The sequence below is a fragment of the Salvelinus alpinus genome, chromosome 4 (genome assembly GCF_045679555.1).
Source record: "Salvelinus alpinus chromosome 4, SLU_Salpinus.1, whole genome shotgun sequence".
Lineage (NCBI taxonomy): Eukaryota > Metazoa > Chordata > Actinopteri > Salmoniformes > Salmonidae > Salvelinus > Salvelinus alpinus.
Window position 1 is genome coordinate 18,210,985 of NC_092089.1, and position 20,681 is coordinate 18,231,665.

General features: G+C 44.4%; 2 protein-coding genes across 5 annotated transcripts in view; one reads left to right on the forward strand and one right to left on the reverse strand.

Annotated features, from left to right (window-relative positions):
• mrpl13 (mitochondrial ribosomal protein L13) overlaps positions 1-2,882 on the reverse strand; it is a 33,452-nt gene extending 30,570 nt beyond the window's left edge. Inside the window, exons 1-2 of one of the 3 annotated variants that reach the window (XM_071395786.1) lie at positions 2,580-2,882; positions 1,415-1,538 (exon numbers count right to left, since the gene is read on the reverse strand). In XM_071395786.1, the coding sequence (XP_071251887.1) occupies positions 1,415-1,538; positions 2,580-2,606 (151 nt within the window). In that variant the 5' untranslated portion in view covers positions 2,607-2,882. The remainder of the gene's footprint in view (positions 1-1,414; positions 1,539-2,579) is intronic. The other 2 variants (XM_071395788.1, XM_071395787.1) reach the window with 2 other exon arrangements.
• An 85-nt stretch (positions 2,883-2,967) lies between these two features.
• The window catches only part of mtbp (MDM2 binding protein), a 50,293-nt gene continuing 32,579 nt past the window's right edge, over positions 2,968-20,681 (forward strand). The window contains exons 1-14 of one of the 2 annotated variants that reach the window (XM_071395789.1): positions 2,968-3,106; positions 3,306-3,389; positions 3,532-3,605; positions 4,574-4,716; positions 5,326-5,384; positions 6,126-6,270; positions 6,441-6,555; positions 8,028-8,150; positions 8,483-8,512; positions 14,449-14,543; positions 15,474-15,540; positions 16,387-16,504; positions 16,764-16,934; positions 20,177-20,290. In XM_071395789.1, coding sequence (XP_071251890.1) covers positions 3,049-3,106; positions 3,306-3,389; positions 3,532-3,605; positions 4,574-4,716; positions 5,326-5,384; positions 6,126-6,270; positions 6,441-6,555; positions 8,028-8,150; positions 8,483-8,512; positions 14,449-14,543; positions 15,474-15,540; positions 16,387-16,504; positions 16,764-16,934; positions 20,177-20,290 — 1,396 coding nt within the window. In that variant the 5' untranslated portion in view covers positions 2,968-3,048. The remainder of the gene's footprint in view (positions 3,107-3,305; positions 3,390-3,531; positions 3,606-4,573; positions 4,717-5,325; positions 5,385-6,125; positions 6,271-6,440; positions 6,556-8,027; positions 8,151-8,482; positions 8,513-14,448; positions 14,544-15,473; positions 15,541-16,386; positions 16,505-16,763; positions 16,935-20,176; positions 20,291-20,681) is intronic. The other variant, XM_071395790.1, reaches the window with a different exon arrangement.

Sequence of the window (20,681 nt, forward strand, 5' to 3'; positions counted from 1 at the left end):
CTGTGATTTAATTAGAATTCAAGGCACAGTTAACACACTTAACCAGCATGGCTACCACAGCATTTTGCAGCGATACACCATCCCATCTGGTTTGCGCTTAGTGGGACTATCATTTGTTTTTCAACAGGACAATGACCCGACACACCTCCAGGCTGTGTAAGGGCTATTTGACCAAGAAGGAGTGGTGGAGTGCTGCATCAGATGCCCTGGACTCCACAATCACCGACCTCAACCCAATTGAGATGGTTTGGGATGAGTTTGGACCACAGAGTGAAGGAAAAGCAGCCAACAAGTGCTCAGCATATGTGGGAACTCCTTCAAGACTGTTGGAAAAGCATTCCAGGTGAAGCTGGTTAAGAGAATGCCAAGAGTGTGAAAAGCTGTCTTCAAGGCAAAGGGTGGCTACTTTGAAGAACCTAAAATATAACACTTTTTTGGTTACTACATGATTCCATGTGTGTTATTTCATAGTTGTGATGTCTTCACTATTATTCTACAATGTAGAAAATAGTAAAAAATAAAGAAATACCCTTGAATGAGTAGGTGTGTCCAAACTTTTGACTGGTACTATATAAAACAAGAGAATTAACCCCTTCTTAGTTTGAATGGTCATTCAACAACCAGCATGAAACATTTAACAGAATAGGTAAAACAGGGTCATAGAATAGGATTCCAGCTGGTAACAGAGCACAGCTCCAGGGAAGAGGGGAAAGTAATGGACAGGGTTTTCTATCCCTCAGGGTCCCTGTCCACACACAGCCATTAACAGAGCACCGCTCCAGGGATGAGGGGAAAGTAACGGACATGGTTCTCTATCCCCGAGGGGCTGCCGAGTGGCGCAGTGGTGTAAGGCACTGCATCTCAGTGCAAGAGGCGTCATTACCTGGTTCGAATCCAGGCTGTATCACATCCGGCTGTGATTGGGAGTCCCATAGGGCAGCGCACAATTGACCCAGCGTTGGCCGGGGTAGGCCGTCATTGTAAATAAGAATTTAACTGACTTGCCTGGTTAAATACAGGTTACACATGTCCCTCAGGGTCCCTGTCCACACACATGGACCTTTACATCAGGTGACGAGACATTCACCTCACAGTCAAATCAAATTAGTGTGAAGAGACACAGGTTTTGAAAGAATGCTGAATGCGGTTGATGAAAAATAAGTGGTGGGTACTATGCCTTCTGGTTATGTGCATAGTTGGGGTCTATTGGTTTCACAGTGATCCTTTAGCCCCACCATGTGGTCACTGTTATAGCTGCAAAAACATATAGAGAATATGTCCTGGCTGGCTGTGAAGAAAACATCAAATTAAATACTCAAATCAACTGCAGACTGTATTGCACAGTCACACACATTCAGGAAAACACACCATTCGTACATTTCTAAATGGGCATACTAGCTCGCTGTCTACTTACTCAGTGCATGGTAGATAGGTTTGTGTTTCCCCTGTAGCCTGATTGCACACATAGTGGCAATCTTCCCTGGAGGCTGCATCCGAGCGTCTATCAGGTACCACGACCTGGCAAAGGTAGCCCATTGCTGAATAAAGGGGAACAGAGAGAGATCAAGGCAATTCAGAGTTTCAGACACAGTAGTAGCACAGCATCCCTCATCAACACACAGTAGTAGCACAGCATCCCTCCTCAACACACAGTAGTAGCACAGCATCCCTCATCAACACACAGTAGTAGCACAGCATCCCTCCTCAACACACAGTAGTAGCACAGCATCCCTCATCAACACACAGTAGTAGAACAGCATCCCTCATCAACACACAGTTGTAGCACAGCATCCCTCCTCAACACACAGTAGTAGCACAGCATCCCTCATCAACACACAGTAGTAGAACAGCATCCCTCATCAACACACAGTAGTAGCACAGCATCCCTCATCAACACACAGTAGTAGCACAGCATCCCTCATCAACACACAGTAGTAGCACAGCATCCCTCATCAACACACAGTAGTAGCACAGCATCCCTCCTCAACACACAGTAGTAGCACAGCATCCCTCATCAACACACAGTAGTAGCACAGCATCCCTCATCAACACACAGTAGTAGCACAGCATCCCTCATCAACACACAGTAGTAGCACAGCATCCCTCATCAACACACAGTAGTAGCACAGCATCCCTCATCAACACACAGTAGTAGCACAGCATCCCTCCTCAACACACAGTAGTAGAACAGCATCCCTCATCAACACACAGTAGTAGCACAGCATCCCTCATCAGCAACACAGTAGTAGAACAGCATCCCTCATCAACACACAGTAGTAGAACAGCATCCCTCATCAACACACAGTTGTCAGCTCTCAAGCCACAAACATGTAGCTGGCTTGGGCACACGGATTAAATTCATACTATAAATCATTGCATGAAAAGATCCCACTGTAATTTAAGACTAGGGTTTAATAAAAAGATTAGCTAGCTGGACAGATTGCGGATAGCTAGCTAGCTAACGTTAGCTACATGTACCGTCGGATAGCGATGAGTTTTGCATATAACTAACACTGACACATTTAATGCTAGTTCTAAATGAAATGAACATGCTGTTATGTATAAAAGTAAAGTCTTACCTGGGCAGATTTAGTAAAACTGGACATATTACATTAATTACGAGCACATCATTCCAGATTGACCCCCAATGTGAGCAGATGGTGCAGCGTTGTATTGAGTCGAAACATGGATAAAAACTCAGTTCCTGGGTCCAAATTGTAAATCTGTTCTTGAAATCCTGAATGGATAACTAGCACATTTTCGGTTACTAATATGTAGCCGATGACATTGGTATATATTTAGGGAGAAAACCATCAAAGAATATGCCAAACAATATTTGGTTTTGATAATATCGCTCATGGTCATTAAACATGTATTTTCCCGCCGGTTGTATTTTGAAGTTGCGCCTTGACGTCACCAGAACTCTAGACGACAACTTCCGTTTCACCAGAGAGAGCGCGTGGAAATGAATTTGATAACACGAAAAAAAGTCCACACAACTTTTTATTTACATTTATACTGAACACTGATGGTAGAGAATTCAGAGGAATGGATCGGTACGTGCTAGTTGTTTCTTTTAACCAAGAAGAGGATAAATGCGCGAAGGGTACGTTAACTATACCTTTGTATTGGACTCGGATTTCGTGTTTTTCAAGATACAGTAACTAGCTAAGTTACTGTAATGTAGTAGGCAGCAGCAGAGCCATCTATATTAGAAAGGGTGATTAACATACTATGAGCAATGGTGGTGTTCTTGTAAATGTAAGTCATAACCTCTTGAATTATTGTAATCGTTTATTTTATAGCGTTGGAGGCTGCCAAACAGATCTATGATAAACTGGGGAACATCTCCAATTGTACTTCAAAACGGAGGGTTTCTCTGTTTCCAGGTAAGCCAAAGCGTTGTTTGTGTGTGTCAGGTGTCTTGCTTGCAGAAACGATTGCAATATGTTTACCTGCTTTAAATATTGTAATGGGTTAAGTAACATTTGCTAAATGTGATTCAGTAATCTTTCTCATCTGCCTCCTAAGCCTGCTCTCTGAGTGGTGATCCAGCCTCACAGAGGTGGTATTTTGCTGTCCAGACATGCCATGGGACATCTCAGGTAAGTGTCATGTCAAGGAATGTCTTGTATTAGTCAGGGATGTCTTTCTGACCCGACTCTGTCCTTCTTTGTGTTTTACACTGGAGATGTCTGCCTATGTCCTGCTCTGCAAGCAGCTTCTACTGTTGAACACAACATCCAACCATTTCATCAGTTATACATGACACATTCATCACAGTCTTCTGTTTCTTTAGGGGGGGGGGGGGTCCTCAAACCTATTCACCATATTGGCTGACTGTCATCACCTATTGGCTGACTGTCATCACCTATTGGCTGAATGCCATCACCCATTGGCTGTCTGTCATCACCTATTGGCTGACTGTCATCACCTATTGACGGACTGTCGTCACCTATTGGCTGACTGTCATCACCTATTGACCACATTGACTGACTGTCATCACCTATTGACCACATTGACTGACTGTCATCACCTATTGGCTGACTGTCATCACCTATTGACCACATTGACTGACTTTCATCACCTATTGACCACATTGACTGACTGACTCATCACCTATTGGCTGACTGTCATCACCTATTGGCTGACTGCCATCACCTATTGGCTGACTGTCATCACCTATTGACGGACTGTCGTCGCCTATTGACGGACTGGCGTCACCTATTGGCTGACTGTCATCACCTATTGACCACATTGACTGACTGTCATCACCTATTGACTGACTGGCATCACCTATTGACTGACTGTCATCACCTATTGGCTGACTGTCATATTGGCTGACTGTCATCACCTATTGGCTGACTGTCATCACCTATTGACCACGTTGACTGACTGTCATCACCTACTGACCACATTGACTGACTGTCATCACCTATTGACCACATTGACTGACTGTCATCACCTATTGACCACATTGACTGACTGTCATCACCTATTGACCACATTGACTGACTGTCATCACCTATTGACCACATTGACTGACTGTCATCCTTCCTGTTTCTGGTTGTAGTTCTGCAGTACAGAGTGGGAGGAGCTGGGAAGTTGTCAGAAGAACGATGAGCAGGAGGAAAGCCCCAGCACTATGGAGGCCTGTCTCAGTGCTCTGGGTGACCAGGAGGAGAAGACTGACCAGCCTGACCCACAGCAGACACAGTATGAGTGATGTTCACAGGGCTCTACAGTGCCACCATTAGACTTACATTTACAACTAAAAATGAATGTGTGGCCGAACTGCAAAATTCAAGTATGAGCACGTGTGCGAGTAAAATGTATAAGTACGAAGTGACCGGAGATTCGGTCTCAGTCAGACATGCGAGTTTCACCGTTACCACGGCAACCCCCCTGCCTTAAAGGGCCAGCTGAATATTTTTGTCTCGCCTAAGTGACTCAAATATTTGAGGGTACATTGTGCTTGATTTAGTATAGAACACCCCAAAAACGTTTAGTCATTTCTTATCATTAAAACACTCTTTCTCAAATATTTTATTTTTGTGCTCCTAAATGTTTCAACTTAGGAGCACATGTGCTCCTTGTAAAACATGTCAGCATAGAGCCCTGTTTTAATTCTGTTGCACATCCCAGCTCTGTGCTCTTCTATAATACTACTTCTGCAGTGTTTAAGCAAACATACAAAATGTACCTTATTTCCTCTGAGATGTTCTAGAACTTCTGAATATCACATTTCCTGGCTGTATTGAAATGTAGTGCCCTGTCAGTGGTGAATAGTTGTATGAATAAAGTTGTGATTTGTGATTATTGCAGGTTGTATGAAGAGGCAGCAGAGGGACTACACCTGTTATCAGACCAGCTTCCCCCTCCAGGTAACTCACTCCATTCACCTTGGTTCATTTTGTCAGACCGAGAAAGATTCCTCTATATTCATGTATCTTATCCAGGAGTTCTCTATATTTCCTACATGCCGTGGGTTGTGTTGTGTTTTATAGCTGACTCTGTTCCCCTATCTTTCTCTCACAGGAAAAGCTCTGCTAGATCTGATATTTGTGTCAGTTTACTAGGTGTTTTATGGCTGACTCTGTTCCCCTCTGTTTCTCCTAGATGTAATATTTGTGTCAGTTTACTAGGTGTTTTATGGCTGACTCTGTTTCTCCTAGATGTGATATTTGTGTTAGTTTACTAGATGTTTTATGGCTGACTCTGTTTCTCCTAGATGTGATATTTGTGTTAGTTTACTAGGTGTTTTATGGCTGACTCTGTTTCTCCTAGATGTGATATTTGTGTTCGTTTACTAGGTGTTTTATGGCTGACTCTGTTTCTCCTAGATGTGATATTTGTGTTAGTTTACTAGGTGTTTTATGGCTGACTCTGTTTCTCCTAGATGTAATATTTGTGTTCGTTTACTAGATGTTTTATGGCTGACTCCGTTTCTCCTAGATGTAATATTTGTGTCAGTTTACTAGGTGTTTTATGGCTGACTCTGTTTCTCCTAGATGTAATATTTGTGTCAGTTTACTAGGTGTTTTATGGCTGACTCTGTTTCTCCTAGATGTAATATTTGTGTCAGTTTACTAGGTGTTTTATGGCTGACTCCGTTTCTCCTCCAGGAAAAGCTCTACTAGATGTGATATTTCTGGGTTTTGCTGAAGAAGCTCCTAAACTGAAGGACTTCCTCCCTGTGATTGGCTCGTTGAAACACATGCAGACATGGCACTCAGCCAAGATGACCATAGTGACTGAACACCAAGCTGGGTAAGGACAAAGAACCATTATGCAAAATGACGAGTCCACTTGACACCGGAATCCTCCCAGCACTTGTTCCTGTGTTATCTCCATTTTACCACTAGAGGGCAGCATAGAGTTGTTGAATGGCTAAATACACAGATAAACTGATGTCTATCCTTCTTTACTTGTTCCTCCAGGTGGCAGACGCCAGCCTCCCACCTGTCAGCCAGAGTAGTAGATCCCAGTAGCATCATGACCTGTATTGATGAGAGGGAGTTATGGAGAGGAGGTGTTCTCATCAGAGAGAAAAAGGTAAGATTATTTAGTTAGTCAGAATGGTTTATACAAGTATCTGTTGTATCCATATACTTGACCACTAGGGGGTGTATGTTAGTAAATCAGCAATGCGAAAGGAAAGTGTGTGTATTTGAAGTATTACAATATGATGTACAGTGCATTCCGAAAGTCTTGACTTTTTCCACATGTTGTTACGTTACAGACTTATTCTAAAATTGATTAAATTGTTTCTCCCCCCCCTCTCTATCTACACACAATACCCTATAATGACAAAGCAAAAACAGGTTTAGATTTTTTTGCAAATGTATTAACAGTAACACCTTACAGTGAAATGCTGAATACAACAAGTGTAGTAGACCTTACAGTGAAATGCTGACTGACAAGCCCTTAACCAACAATGCCGTTTTAAGAATTTAAAAAAGAATAAGAAATAAAAGTAACAAATAATTAAAAAGTAGCAGTAAAATAACAATAGAGAGACTATATACAGGGGGGTACCGGTACAGAGTCAATGTGCAGGGGCACCAGTTAGTCGAGGTAATATGTACATGTAGGTAGAGTTAAAGTGACTATGCCTAGATAATTAACAGAGAGTAGCAGCAGCGTAGGCGAAGGGGGGGTAAATGCAAATAGTCTGGGTAGCCATTTGATTAGATGTTCAGGAGTCTTATGGCTTGGGGGTAGAAGCTGTTAAGAAGCCTTTTGGACCTAGACTTGGTGCTCCGGTACCGCTTGCCGTGTAGTAGCAGAGAGAACGGTCTATGACCAGGGTGGCTGGAGTCTTTGACCATTTTTAGGGCCTTCCTCTGACACCGCCTGGTATAGAGGTCCTGGATGGCAGGAAGCTTGGCCCCAGTTATGTACTGGGCCATACGCACTACCCGCTGTAGTGCCTTGCGGTCGGAGGCCGAGCAGTTGCCATACCAAGCAGTGATGCAACCAGTCAGGATGCTCTCGATGGTGCAGCTGTAGAACCTTTTGAGGATCTGAGGACCCATGCCAAATCTTTTCAGTCTCCTGAGGGGGAATAGGCTGTAAATGTAACAAAATGTGGAAAAAAGGAAGTGGCCTGAATACTTTCAGAATGCACTGTAGATTATGCTGCCCTGGGAGAATGTATAGGGGTCATGTGTGGGTCAGGTTTCTCAGTGTGTGCCAAGCCTAGGGCTGTAATGAAGGGCTCTTCTGTCTGGAGGCCTTGCTGGGCCTGGAGACAGGGGTTAAGGGTCACTGCTAATCCAGAGCCCCCTGACTGGCACACTGGACCACTGCCAGGGTTACTCACCTCTTCACCCAGCCCCCTGACTGGCACACAGGGGGGCATGAGAATCTGCTGTGCCTGGCCCTGGACCCAAACCCCAGTCTCCACCGCTGCTCTTATGACTCAGCTGTTATTGATTGTAGATTCGCCGTCTTGGTACTGCTTGTACTCAATGAGAGTTGATAGACGTGTTGTGAATTGATTTCTCTCCTGCGCTGTCTAACAGTTTGCCTCTGAGGTGAAGTTTGAAGGCTTTTCCCTCAGAGCCCAGGATAGAGAGACATGGTACAGCCTGCTGCCTTCTGATCCAGGATCCCATAACAACTCTGACCACAAGCTACACTCAGAGGTGAGTAGTCCTACCCCCCACCTTATCCTATCCTACACCCCACCTTATCCTACCCCACCTTATCCTATCCTACCCCCCACCTTATCCTACCCCACCTTATCCTATCCTACCCGACCTTATCCTATCCTACCCCACCTTATCCTATCCTATCCTACCCCACCTTATCCTATCCTACCCCACCCAATCCTACCGACCTTATCCTATCCTACCCCACCATATCCAATTCGACCCCACCCCACCTTATCCTATCCCGCCTTATCCTATCCTACCCCACCTTATCCTATCCTACCCCACCTTATCCTATCCTAACATATCCTTCCCTACCCTCCCAGACCAACTCTGACCAAAATCTACAGTCGGAGGTGAGTAGTCCTATCCTATCCTCCCCTGACTAACCAGACCACTAGTGTGCCACTGTAGTCATTACTTACTGCCCTACCCAACCTCCTACCCTCCCGCCTACGTCCTACTGTACCCCCTGCCTCCTAGACCAACTCTGACCACAAGTTACCCTCAGATGAGTTCTACTCTATCTGACTGCCAGTGTGACCATTAATCACTGTCCTATCCTACCTCCGACCTTCCAGTTCTGTCTGCTACTGACTCACTGTCCTACCCCACCTCCAGCCTTCCAGTTCTGTCTGCTACTGACTCACTTTCCTACCCCACCTCCAGCCTTCCAGTTCTGTCTGCTACTGACTCACTGTCCTACCCTACCTCCAGCCTTCCAGTTCTGTCTGCTACTGACTCACTGTCCTACCCTACCTCCAGCCTTCCAGTTCTGTCTGCTACTGACTCACTGTCCTACCCCACCTCCAACCTTCCAGTTCTACCAGCTACTGACTCACTGTCCTACCCTACCTCCAGCCTTCCAGTTCTGTCTGCTACTGACTCACTGTCCTACCCTTCCTCCAACCTTCCAGTTCTGTCTGCTACTGACTCACTGTCCTACCCTACCTCCAACCTTCCAGTTCTGTCTGCTACTGACTCACTGTCCTACCCTACCTCCAACCTTCCAGTTCTACCAGCTACTGACTCACTGTCCTACCCTACCTCCAACCTTCCAGTTCTGTCAGCTACTGACTCACTGTCCTACCCTACCTCCAACCTTCCAGTTCTGTCTGCTACTGACTCACTGTCCTACCCTACCTCCAACCTTCCAGTTCTGTCTGCTACTGACTCACTGTCCTACCACCAGATTAAGCATCTTTACTCACTGAGACACGGCTATGTAAACACATGTGTTTTTACACAGCTTTTAATACTATCAGTTGTTTTCGGAGATAAAAGCAGACTCAAACTTACACTCCTACAGAGCCCTTAAGGTGTTCAGACATCCATTAATCACACGTTTTCAATAAAACACTGGTCAATAAAATAAAAAATAAAATATTTAGCCATCTAACACGGTTGGTGTTTCTGTCAGAGAGAGAGAGAGGGGGAGAAAGAGAGCGAGTGACAGAAAGGGAGCGAGGGAGTGAGCTCAGTTAGTGTCCATGTTACTGTCTGTCCGCTCCAGGCTCTGCTGTCATAAAAACCAGTGTTGCTCTAATGACTTTTCCACTACAGATGAATCATGGCTGTTCTATGTAGCGATGAACACACACACACGCGCACACACACGCGCTCCGTTATTAAACTCGTAGACTGTTTACTCGTGGTACACACAGCTGATTTACAACACCCATATTGATTAGCTGGTGTCGTTAAATTCCTTTTTTGTTCCGTGCCTGGCGGTGTCTACGATTATTATTATTGTTGTTCTGGGAGAGTGTGATTGTAGTAAAAGTAATTGTGCTGATGTTCTGTGTCTACGGTGTTGTTGAGACCATGACTAACTATCTGTTGTGTCTGTGGAACTGAAGGAGAGAGGTGGGGGTAGTGTACTATATAGGGGATAGGGTGTTGTTGAGACCATGACTAACTATCTGTTGTGTCTGTGGAACTGAAGGAGAGAGGTGGGGGTAGTGTACTATATAGGGGATAGGGTGTTGTTGAGACCATGACTAACTATCTGTTGTGTCTGTGGAACTGAAGGAGAGAGGTGGGGGTAGTGTACTATATAGGGGATAGGGTGTTGTTGAGACCATGACTAACTATCTGTTGTGTCTGTGGAACTGAAGGAGAGAGGTGGGGGTAGTGTACTATATAGGGGATAGGGTGTTGTTGAGACCATGACTAACCATCTGTTGTGTCTGTGGAACTGAAGGAGAGAGGTGGGGGTAGTGTACTATATAGGGGATAGGGTGTTGTTGAGACCATGACTAACCATCTGTTGTGTCTGTGGAACTGAAGGAGAGAGGTGGGGGTAGTGTACTATATAGGGGATAGGGTGTTGTTGAGACCATGACTAACTATCTGTTGTGTCTGTGGAACTGAAGGAGAGAGGTGGGGGTAGTGTACTATATAGGGGATAGGGTGTTGTTGAGACCATGACTAACTATCTGTTGTGTCTGTGGAACTGAAGGAGAGAGGTGGGGGTAGTGTACTATATAGGGGATAGGGTGTTGTTGAGACCATGACTAACTATCTGTTGTGTCTGTGGAACTGAAGGAGAGAGGTGGGGGTAGTGTACTATATAGGGGATAGGGTGTTGTTGAGACCATGACTAACTATCTGTTGTGTCTGTGGAACTGAAGGAGAGAGGTGGGGGTAGTGTACTATATAGGGGATAGGGTGTTGTTGAGACCGTGACTAACCATCTGTTGTGTCTGTGGAACTGAAGGAGAGAGGTGGGGGTAGTGTACTATATAGGGGATAGGGTGTTGTTGAGACCATGACTAACCATCTGTTGTGTCTGTGGAACTGAAGGAGAGAGGTGGGGGTAGTGTACTATATAGGGGATAGGGTGTTGTTGAGACCATGACTAACTATCTGTTGTGTCTGTGGAACTGAAGGAGAGAGGTGGGGGTAGTGTACTATATAGGGGATAGGGTGTTGTTGAGACCATGACTAACTATCTGTTGTGTCTGTGGAACTGAAGGAGAGAAGTGGGGGTTGTGTACTATATAGGGGATAGGGTGTTGTTGAGACCATGACTAACTATCTGTTGTGTCTGTGGAACTGAAGGAGAGAGGTGGGGGTAGTGTACTATATAGGGGATAGGGTGTTGTTGAGACCATGACTAACTATCTGTTGTGTCTGTGGAACTGAAGGAGAGAAGTGGGGGTAGTGTACTATATAGGGGATAGGGTGTTGTTGAGACCATGACTAACTATCTGTTGTGTCTGTGGAACTGAAGGAGAGAGGTGGGGGTAGTGTACTATATAGGGGATAGGGTGTTGTTGAGACCATGACTAACTATCTGTTGTGTCTGTGGAACTGAAGGAGAGAGGTGGGGGTAGTGTACTATATAGGGGATAGGGTGTTGTTGAGACCATGACTAACTATCTGTTGTGTCTGTGGAACTGAAGGAGAGAGGTGGGGGTAGTGTACTATATAGGGGATAGGGTGTTGTTGAGACCATGACTAACTATCTGTTGTGTCTGTGGAACTGAAGGAGAGAGGTGGGGGTAGTGTACTATATAGGGGATAGGGTGTTGTTGAGACCATGACTAACTATCTGTTGTGTCTGTGGAACTGAAGGAGAGAGGTGGGGGTAGTGTACTATATAGGGGATAGGGTGTTGTTGAGACCATGACTAACTATCTGTTGTGTCTGTGGAACTGAAGGAGAGAGGTGGGGGTAGTGTACTATATAGGGGATAGGGTGTTGTTGAGACCATGACTAACTATCTGTTGTGTCTGTGGAACTGAAGGAGAGAGGTGGGGGTAGTGTACTATATAGGGGATAGGGTGTTGTTGAGACCATGACTAACTATCTGTTGTGTCTGTGGAACTGAAGGAGAGAGGTGGGGGTAGTGTACTATATAGGGGATAGGGTGTTGTTGAGACCATGACTAACTATCTGTTGTGTCTGTGGAACTGAAGGAGAGAGGTGGGGGTAGTGTACTATATAGGGGATAGGGTGTTGTTGAGACCATGACTAACTATCTGTTGTGTCTGTGGAACTGAAGGAGAGAAGTGGGGGTAGTGTACTATATAGGGGATAGGGTGTTGTTGAGACCATGACTAACTATCTGTTGTGTCTGTGGAACTGAAGGAGAGAGGTGGGGGTAGTGTACTATATAGGGGATAGGGTGTTGTTGAGACCATGACTAACTATCTGTTGTGTCTGTGGAACTGAAGGAGAGAGGTGGGGGTAGTGTACTATATAGGGGATAGGGTGTTGTTGAGACCATGACTAACTATCTGTTGTGTCTGTGGAACTGAAGGAGAGAGGTGGGGGTAGTGTACTATATAGGGGATAGGGTGTTGTTGAGACCATGACTAACTATCTGTTGTGTCTGTGGAACTGAAGGAGAGAGGTGGGGGTAGTGTACTATATAGGGGATAGGGTGTTGTTGAGACCATGACTAACTATCTGTTGTGTCTGTGGAACTGAAGGAGAGAGGTGGGGGTAGTGTACTATATAGGGGATAGGGTGTTGTTGAGACCATGACTAACTATCTGTTGTGTCTGTGGAACTGAAGGAGAGAAGTGGGGGTTGTGTACTATATAGGGGATAGGGTGTTGTTGAGACCATGACTAACTATCTGTTGTGTCTGTGGAACTGAAGGAGAGAGGTGGGGGTAGTGTACTATATAGGGGATAGGGTGTTGTTGAGACCATGACTAACTATCTGTTGTGTCTGTGGAACTGAAGGAGAGAGGTGGGGGTAGTGTACTATATAGGGGATAGGGTGTTGTTGAGACCATGACTAACTATCTGTTGTGTCTGTGGAACTGAAGGAGAGAGGTGGGGGTAGTGTACTATATAGGGGATAGGGTGTTGTTGAGACCATGACTAACTATCTGTTGTGTCTGTGGAACTGAAGGAGAGAGGTGGGGGTAGTGTACTATATAGGGGATAGGGTGTTGTTGAGACCATGACTAACTATCTGTTGTGTCTGTGGAACTGAAGGAGAGAGGTGGGGGTAGTGTACTATATAGGGGATAGGGTGTTGTTGAGACCATGACTAACTATCTGTTGTGTCTGTGGAACTGAAGGAGAGAGGTGGGGGTTGTGGTGGAGGATGTTCAAGGTAGTGCACTATATAGGGGATAGGGTGTGTGTAGTGTACTATATAGGGTGTGTGTAGTGTACTATATAGGGTGTGTGTAGTGTACTATATAGGGTGTGTGTGGTGTACTATATAGGGGATATGGTGTGTAACTCCCAGGCCAGGCCAGCAGTAACTCCCAGGCCGGGCCAGCTGTAACTCCCAGGCCGGGCCAGCTGTAACTCCCAGGCCGGGCCAGCTGTAACTCCCAGGCCGGGCCGGGCCAGCTGTAACTCCCAGGCCGGGCCAGCTGTAACTCCCAGGCCGGGCCAGCTGTAACTCCCAGGCCGGGCCAGCTGTAACTCCCAGGCCGGGCCAGCTGTAACTCCCAGGCCGGGCCGGCTGTAACTCCATGTCTGTATTTAGATGTGACTCATCCTAAAGCAGATGCATTACTGCACTTTCAGGAAGCTTAGCTTTAAGGCCTACTTGGAGTTGCTATTAATGAAAGTATTTAGGTATTTTCTACTCTTAGTCTGCAGGGCTGAGGTTGAGGAGAAAAGCAGAAAGCAGCCTTTGCATGGATGGAATTCTATCTGTTTACGGTGACCTGTGAAGGAGCTGTCTCTGGCCCTTGTTTGGGAAATGGGATTTGGAGCTAATCCCAGGCCAGAGAGAGGGAGAGGGGGGGAGCTGATAGGGTGTAAACTATGCCAGCTACTTATTAAACGGGCCTAGCTACACACACAGTCTCATAATACCTGATACAGTCGTTGAACAAAGCTGACATTGCTGTAAAGTTAGAGGTCAATGAAAGTAGTGAAACATGCCAACTAAATATCAGCATAACAGCTTCCGCTTTCTATCAAGTGGTAATATTTCAATCTAAAGCTTGTGTGTGTATAATATCAGCTTTACAGTAATATTTCAATCTAATGCTTGTGTTGTGTGTATGTGTCCATCATCTTTGTCATGTTCTTTCACCCCCTTCTTTCAAACCCCCTCCCCCTCTTTCTCTCTCTCTCTCTTTTCTCCCTTCATCTCCTCCCCCCTCTCTCTCTCTCTCTCCTTTCTCCCTTCATCTCCTCCCCTCTCTCTCTCTCTCTCTCTCTCTCTTTTCTCTCTCTCTCTTTTCTCCTCCCCTCTCTCTCTTTCTCTCTCTCTCTTTTCTCCCTTCATCTCCTCCTCTTCTCTCTCTTTCTCTCTCTCTCTCTCTCTCTCTCTCTCTCTCTCTTCATCTCCTCCCCTCTTTCTCCAGGTGTTCCATTACTTCCGGTCTGTTCTAGACCTGGTTCAGTTGGTGACAGTGTCAGATATTCCCAGCTTCCTCCGCTCCAGCACAGAGTTTCACCTGTATCCTTCACATCAGCTGATGACTGAGGCGTCCACATCTCAGATAAACTGTTCCTCTCAGATCTATAAACTGGAGATATTTAACCACATAGCTGGTTTAAGGGAAGGGACTTTCCAGAATGTTACCAACAGTTGTATGTGAACTGCTAGACAGTCACGCTGGAGATATGGTCATTTATTTACTCTCTGAACAGGTTTACCCTTGAAACTGGTTTGGGGATAATGAACTTTGTTCTTAGATAATGATTAGCCAGGTCTCATGTGACTGTATCTCTATGTAGACTGAACATGATCTTTTTCTACTGTCATTGTGTGAAGTAATAACAGATCAAACCTTACAGTATAAAAGGCCTAATAAATAGCTAGATACATCTCCCCAGTGTTCCACACTTGTCATGTACAGTATAATTAATCAGGCCCGAGGGGGTGTGGTATATGGCCAATATACCACGGCTAAAGTCTGTTCTTACGCACAACGTAGAGTGCCTGGATACAGCCATGGTATATTTATTTTACCGTTATTTAACTAGGCAAGTCAGTTATGAACAAATTCTTATTTACAATGATGGCCTAGGAACAGTGGGTTAACTGCCTTGTTCAGGGGCAGAACGGCAGATTTTTACCTTGTCAGCTCGGGGATTCGATCTAGAACCTTTCGGTTACTGGCCCAACGCTCTAACAACTAGGCTACCTGCCGTATATTGGCAATATACCACAAACCTCCGAGGTGCTTTATTGCCATTATAAACTGGTTTCCAACATAATTAAAGCAGTTAAAATACATGTTTTGTTATACCTGTGATATACCACGGCTGTCAGCCAATCAGCATTCAGGGCTCGACCCAGCCAGTTTATAAAAGGCAATAAGAAACAGCTGGAGACATCTCCCCAGTGTTCTACACTTGTTCATCCCTTGACCAATCACAACAGAGAACTATCGTCCAAATCACTGAGAGATAAACGGCTCCTTGATCAGTTCAGATCACTGTCTGGAAAGGTACATCAATCAGTCAGTACTCCTCCAGTGTGTGACTCATTATACTGTGACTATCAGGTAGTAGTAGTAGTAGTAGTAGCAGTACCAGTAGTAGTAGTAGCAGTAGCAGTACTAGTAGTAGTAGCAGTACTAGCAGCAGTAGTAGTAGTAGTAGCAGTAGTAGTAGTAGTAGTACCAGTAGTAGCAGTAGCAGTAGTACTAAAAGTAGTAGCAGCAGTACTAGTAGTAGTAGTAGTAGTAGCAGTAGCAGTAGCAGTAGTACTAAAAGTAGTAGCAGCAGTACTAGTAGTAGCAGTAGTAGTAGCAGCAGTAGTAGTAGTAGTAGTAGCAGTAGTAGTAGTAGCAGTAGTAGTAGTAGCAGTACTAGTAGTAGCAGTAGTAGTAGTAGTAGTAGTAGTAGCAGTAGTAGTAGTAGCAGTAGTAGTAGTAGCAGTACTAGTAGTAGCAGTAGTAGTAGCAGTAGTAGTAGTAGTGGTAGCAGTAGCAGTACTAGTAGTAGCAGTAGCAGTACTAGTAGTACTAGTAGTAGTAGTAGTAGTATAGCCATGGGGCGAATGCAAATGGAGAACTTGGAACTATAAGCTTCAGTCTACATTTGTGTGGAAATGTAGTTATTGACATAGCCTTGTTCACTACCTATATGGTACTATAAATACCCCAATACATGTTGTTACGTTCAAAATAATAGAATTGTTGACACCATTCAAACCAATTAGGGTTCAGAACGTTAAAGCCAATTCTCTCAGAATCATCTTTTTGCACATAGAACCTTCTAGTTCCAAGCTCTAGATATGTCAAATAATGATTTGAGGTGCGTTTGGTTTACACATTTGGTTTCTACTCCAGGTAGGGGCCCTGTTCTCTCTATCCTGTACGGTCAGCTCCATGGCTCTACCCCCTGCCTCCCAGCTCAGCTCCCAGAAGTGGAAGGACTTCATGGCTAAGAGACCCAAGACCCTGCCTGGTAGGTACTGCATGTGGATCATCAGCTACAGCCCATGTGTGAGAAAAGGGATTGGCTCCGTGTTGGTCCTGGATCGACCGTCACAGGACTAACAGAACTATAGATATTTAAACAACCAGAATTAAGGCAACAAGAAGAACCAAGGCACTCTTTATACTATATAAACTTCTCTAGGCATTCCTATGGCTTTTCCCCTACATATAACCTGGATGTATGTTCTTTATTTTCAACTCATTTTGACCTATTTGGTTTGCCGTAGTTCCATATGTGGAGGTGAAGGGTGAGAGCGGACACTACTTCCTGTTGGTCCAGGGGTCAGAGGGCGGAGGCTGCAAGGCCCGCATGATACACTCAGCCAATCAGATCAATGGAGCCGCTGCCATGGCAACCGTCAATGGGCTTCTGAAAGAGAATTCAGTGTTGTCTTCAGGTAAGAAACTTAAAAATAAATAAATGGTGAACAAACAAAGATCTACTCTATGAAATGTTGTTTACATTATGATTGGTGACTTACCTGTCAATATCACAGACAGTATGGATGGTCTGCTGTCAGCTTGGTATCCAGCGGTCTTTAAAGACTGGCTGGAGGCCTCCTCTCTTTGAGGTCATTCACTGTTCCTTGGGTCTAAGGCGGTGCCTTCTTCAGTCGCCACGGAAGTTGAAAAGGACAAGAAGAATCCCTCTAGCTAGCTGATGCTTTATCTACCTCTCCATTTCCTAACACTCGGTCTAGTTTTAATCATTTGAAAATGTAGAATAACCCAAGGCGTTTATACTTGAAAGTTATGTATAGAAAGTCGGAGGCTGAATTATAAAATGGCCCAACCACTATGTACTACTTCCTTTAACTCCTCTTTCCTCTGAATCTTTAACTTGTTCCTCAACTACATTCAGCTGAGGGATGTTTTTTTCTTCTTTCTTGAGTGGATGGTCGGGGGGGGGGGGGGGGGCAGAACATAATTACAAATGATTTGTAGACTGCAAATTGACTGCAAGAGTCCCAAACAGATATAATATTTGACTAAAACATAATCATTTCAAGCCTTGCTTACATTTGTATAAGATCACATATCTCTCTATTATGCGTGCCAATGCTTGGGAACAGATTTCCTAAATTAAAATAACTTGGAACTGATTTCCTGGTGTTTTTACAGTCTTATGTCCAAACATTTTAAAAAGTGAAATAAGGGGGGCCAAAATAAAACCACCCGCGGGCCACGGGGAACCCTGCTCTAACTTCTGACTCTTTCCTCTGGATATTTACCTTCTTTCAGAGATATAAAGCCCTGTAGAAAGACAGACAGACATACCTCTGACTGAAACAGAGGACGAAGAGAGAAGACACAGCAGTGTAGTCTCTCTCTCTTTTTCCTCTCTCTCTCTCTTTCCTCTCTCTCTCTCTTTCCTCTCTCTCTCTTTCCTCTCTCTCTCTCCTCTCTCTCTTTCCTCTCTCTTTCCTCTCTTTTTCCTCTCTTATTTCCTCTCTTTCCTCTTTCTCTCTTTCCTCTCTCTGTCTTTCCTCTCTCTCTTCTTTCCTCTCTTCTTTCCTCTCTTTCCTCTCTCTCTCTTTCCTCTCTCTTTTCCTATCTCTCTGTCTTTCCTCTCTCTCTCTTTCTTCTCTTTCTTCTTTCCTCTTTTTGTCCCCATCTTCTTTCCTCTTTCTCTTTCCTCTCTCTCTCCTCTCTCTCTTTCCTCTCTCTGTATTCTTTCCTCTCTTTTTCCTCTCTCTCTTTCCTCTCTCTCTCTTTCCTCTCTCTCTCTTTTCTCTCTTTCCTCTCTTTTTCCTCTCTCTCTTTCCTCTCTTTCCCCTCTCTCTCTTTCCTCTCTCTTTCCTCTCTCTCTCCCTCCCCCTGCTACGTTAGCCCTGTGGACTGGGAGCATGCTGTAACAGCCTGTTGTACTCTGTACAGTATAAAGCATGCAGGCTTCCACGTTCATTCAGAGAGCACATTTTGTTCCGTTATGAAATGCCCCAAAAGAAGAAAGATGTTGTACTTTTAAAATATATTTCATGCAGTTAACAGAGGCTCTTATCCAGAGAGACTTACAAACAGTTTGTTTTATTTTACACCAACTCTCATGGTGCATTTATTTTCTGAAAGAGAACATAACATGGTGAAAGAATTGTTCCCTCTCTTTCTGACTTTTCTGACCCTCACTCTGAGTACCTTCAAAGATTAAAGCGTAAGAATGGTTCTTTTATACACCAACTCTCATGTGGCATTTTCCTTCTCAAAGAGACCATAACAAAATGGTGGAAGAAGCTATAGTGCCTGAAAGGTCTTCCTGTTCCCTTCGCTCTCTGTAGGAGTTTATTATATAAAAACCTTAAGGAAAAACCTTGACTCCTGAACCATTTTCCTTCTGAAAGAGAATGGAGGAACAAGCAATAGTTTCTAAAAGGCCCTGCTGTTCTGTTCTCCCTTTTTTTCTGTTTCACTCTCTCTCTCTCTCTCCCTCTCTCTCTCTCTCTCTCTCTCTCTCTCTCTCTCTCTCTCTCTCTCTCTCTCTCTCCCCCGCCCTCTCTCTCTCTCCCCCGCCCTCTCTCTCTCCCCCCCCCTCTCTCTCTCTCTCTCTCTCTCTCTCTCTCTCTCTCTCTCTCCGTCCCTTGTCTCCTTAATGCAGTATACTTGTATTAACCTCCCCTGTCCCCTTAATGCAGTATACTTGTATTAACCTCCCCTGTCCCCTTAATGCAGTATACTTGTATTAACCTCCCCTGTCTCCTTAATGCAGTATACTTGTATTAAACTCCCCTGTCCCCTTAATGCAGTATACTTGTATTAACCTCCCCTGTCTCCTTAATGCAGTATACTTGTATTAACCTCCCCTGTCTCCTTAATGCAGTATACTTGTATTAAACTCCCCTGTCCCCTTAATGCAGTATACTTGTATTAACCTCCCCTGTCTCCTTAATGCAGTATACTTGTATTAACCTCCCCTGTCCCCTTAATGCAGTATACTTGTGTTAACCTCCCCTGTCTCCTTAATGCAGTATACTTGTGTTAACCTCCCCTGTCTCCTTAATGCAGTATACTTGTATTAACCTCCCCTGTCTCCTTAATGCAGTATACTTGTATTAACCTCCCCTGTCTCCTTAATGCAGTATACTTGTATTAAACTCCCCTGTCCCCTTAATGCAGTATACTTGTATTAAACTCCCCTTGTCTCCTTTGATAGCGTTTGTGTTGTCCCATTCATATGAACTTCATTTGAACTCATAAGCCATGTTACCAGGTTATTGAACATCCTATTAAAGAACTCCCCCGTCTGAGTTATGTTGTTGCAGGTGTGAATAATGCGATGACTTCAGAGGAAAGAGAAACCTGAACACTGCTCTTTCTAATGTCACTTGTTATATTCAACCTTATTGAACTCTACCCATGCAAAACCTGCTGATTATAAGGTCCTGTGTAGATTGTATTTTCAACAAGCAACTATCAGGAAATAACACTGATCACACGTCACCCTTTTTTACAGTGTTACTTTCATCAGCTGTTGTACAATATCATACAAAACACAGGAAAAACAGAATTTTGACTGCAGTGGGCCTTTAATAAAAAATAGGTAATACTAGCGAGAGCAGTGTGCTGGTTTCTCTTTTCTCTGATGTTATTGAGAAGGGATCAGCCAATTGATTGATAAAGCAGTCCACTTGGTCTCTTCTCCCAGGTTCCACCACTACAGACTGGCTGCGCTCTCTGCCCTGTCTCCATGGAGGCCAACTGCGACAGAGGGAGAGGAAGTTGGCCGAGGTGCAGACCCTGGTCCTAAAGGAGTGCCTGAGTAAGTACAACATCATATTTTATTCATCCTTTATTTAGCCAGGTAAGTCTCGAGTCTTGAGATAAACAAAAAATTTGATTTTTCAAGCGATATCATGACTGACGCAGATTATATATTAAAATGTCTGTACTCAGCACACTCTTTCCATTTGCAGTGAGCTTTATTGCCGCCAAATAGATCCTAGTTAATGTATTTTTTTATTATTGCAGTTTATTTAACCAGCTAATTTATTGAGAACATTCTATTTGACAAAAAAACGTATCTAGCATACTTTAATAAAGCAAGTCAGTCTGTATCGTAGCCAGACAGGTAGGTGGTTCCTCCAGTATTGAAGTCAGTCTGTATCGTAGCCAGACAGGTAGGTGGTTCCTCCAGTATTAAAGTCAGTCTG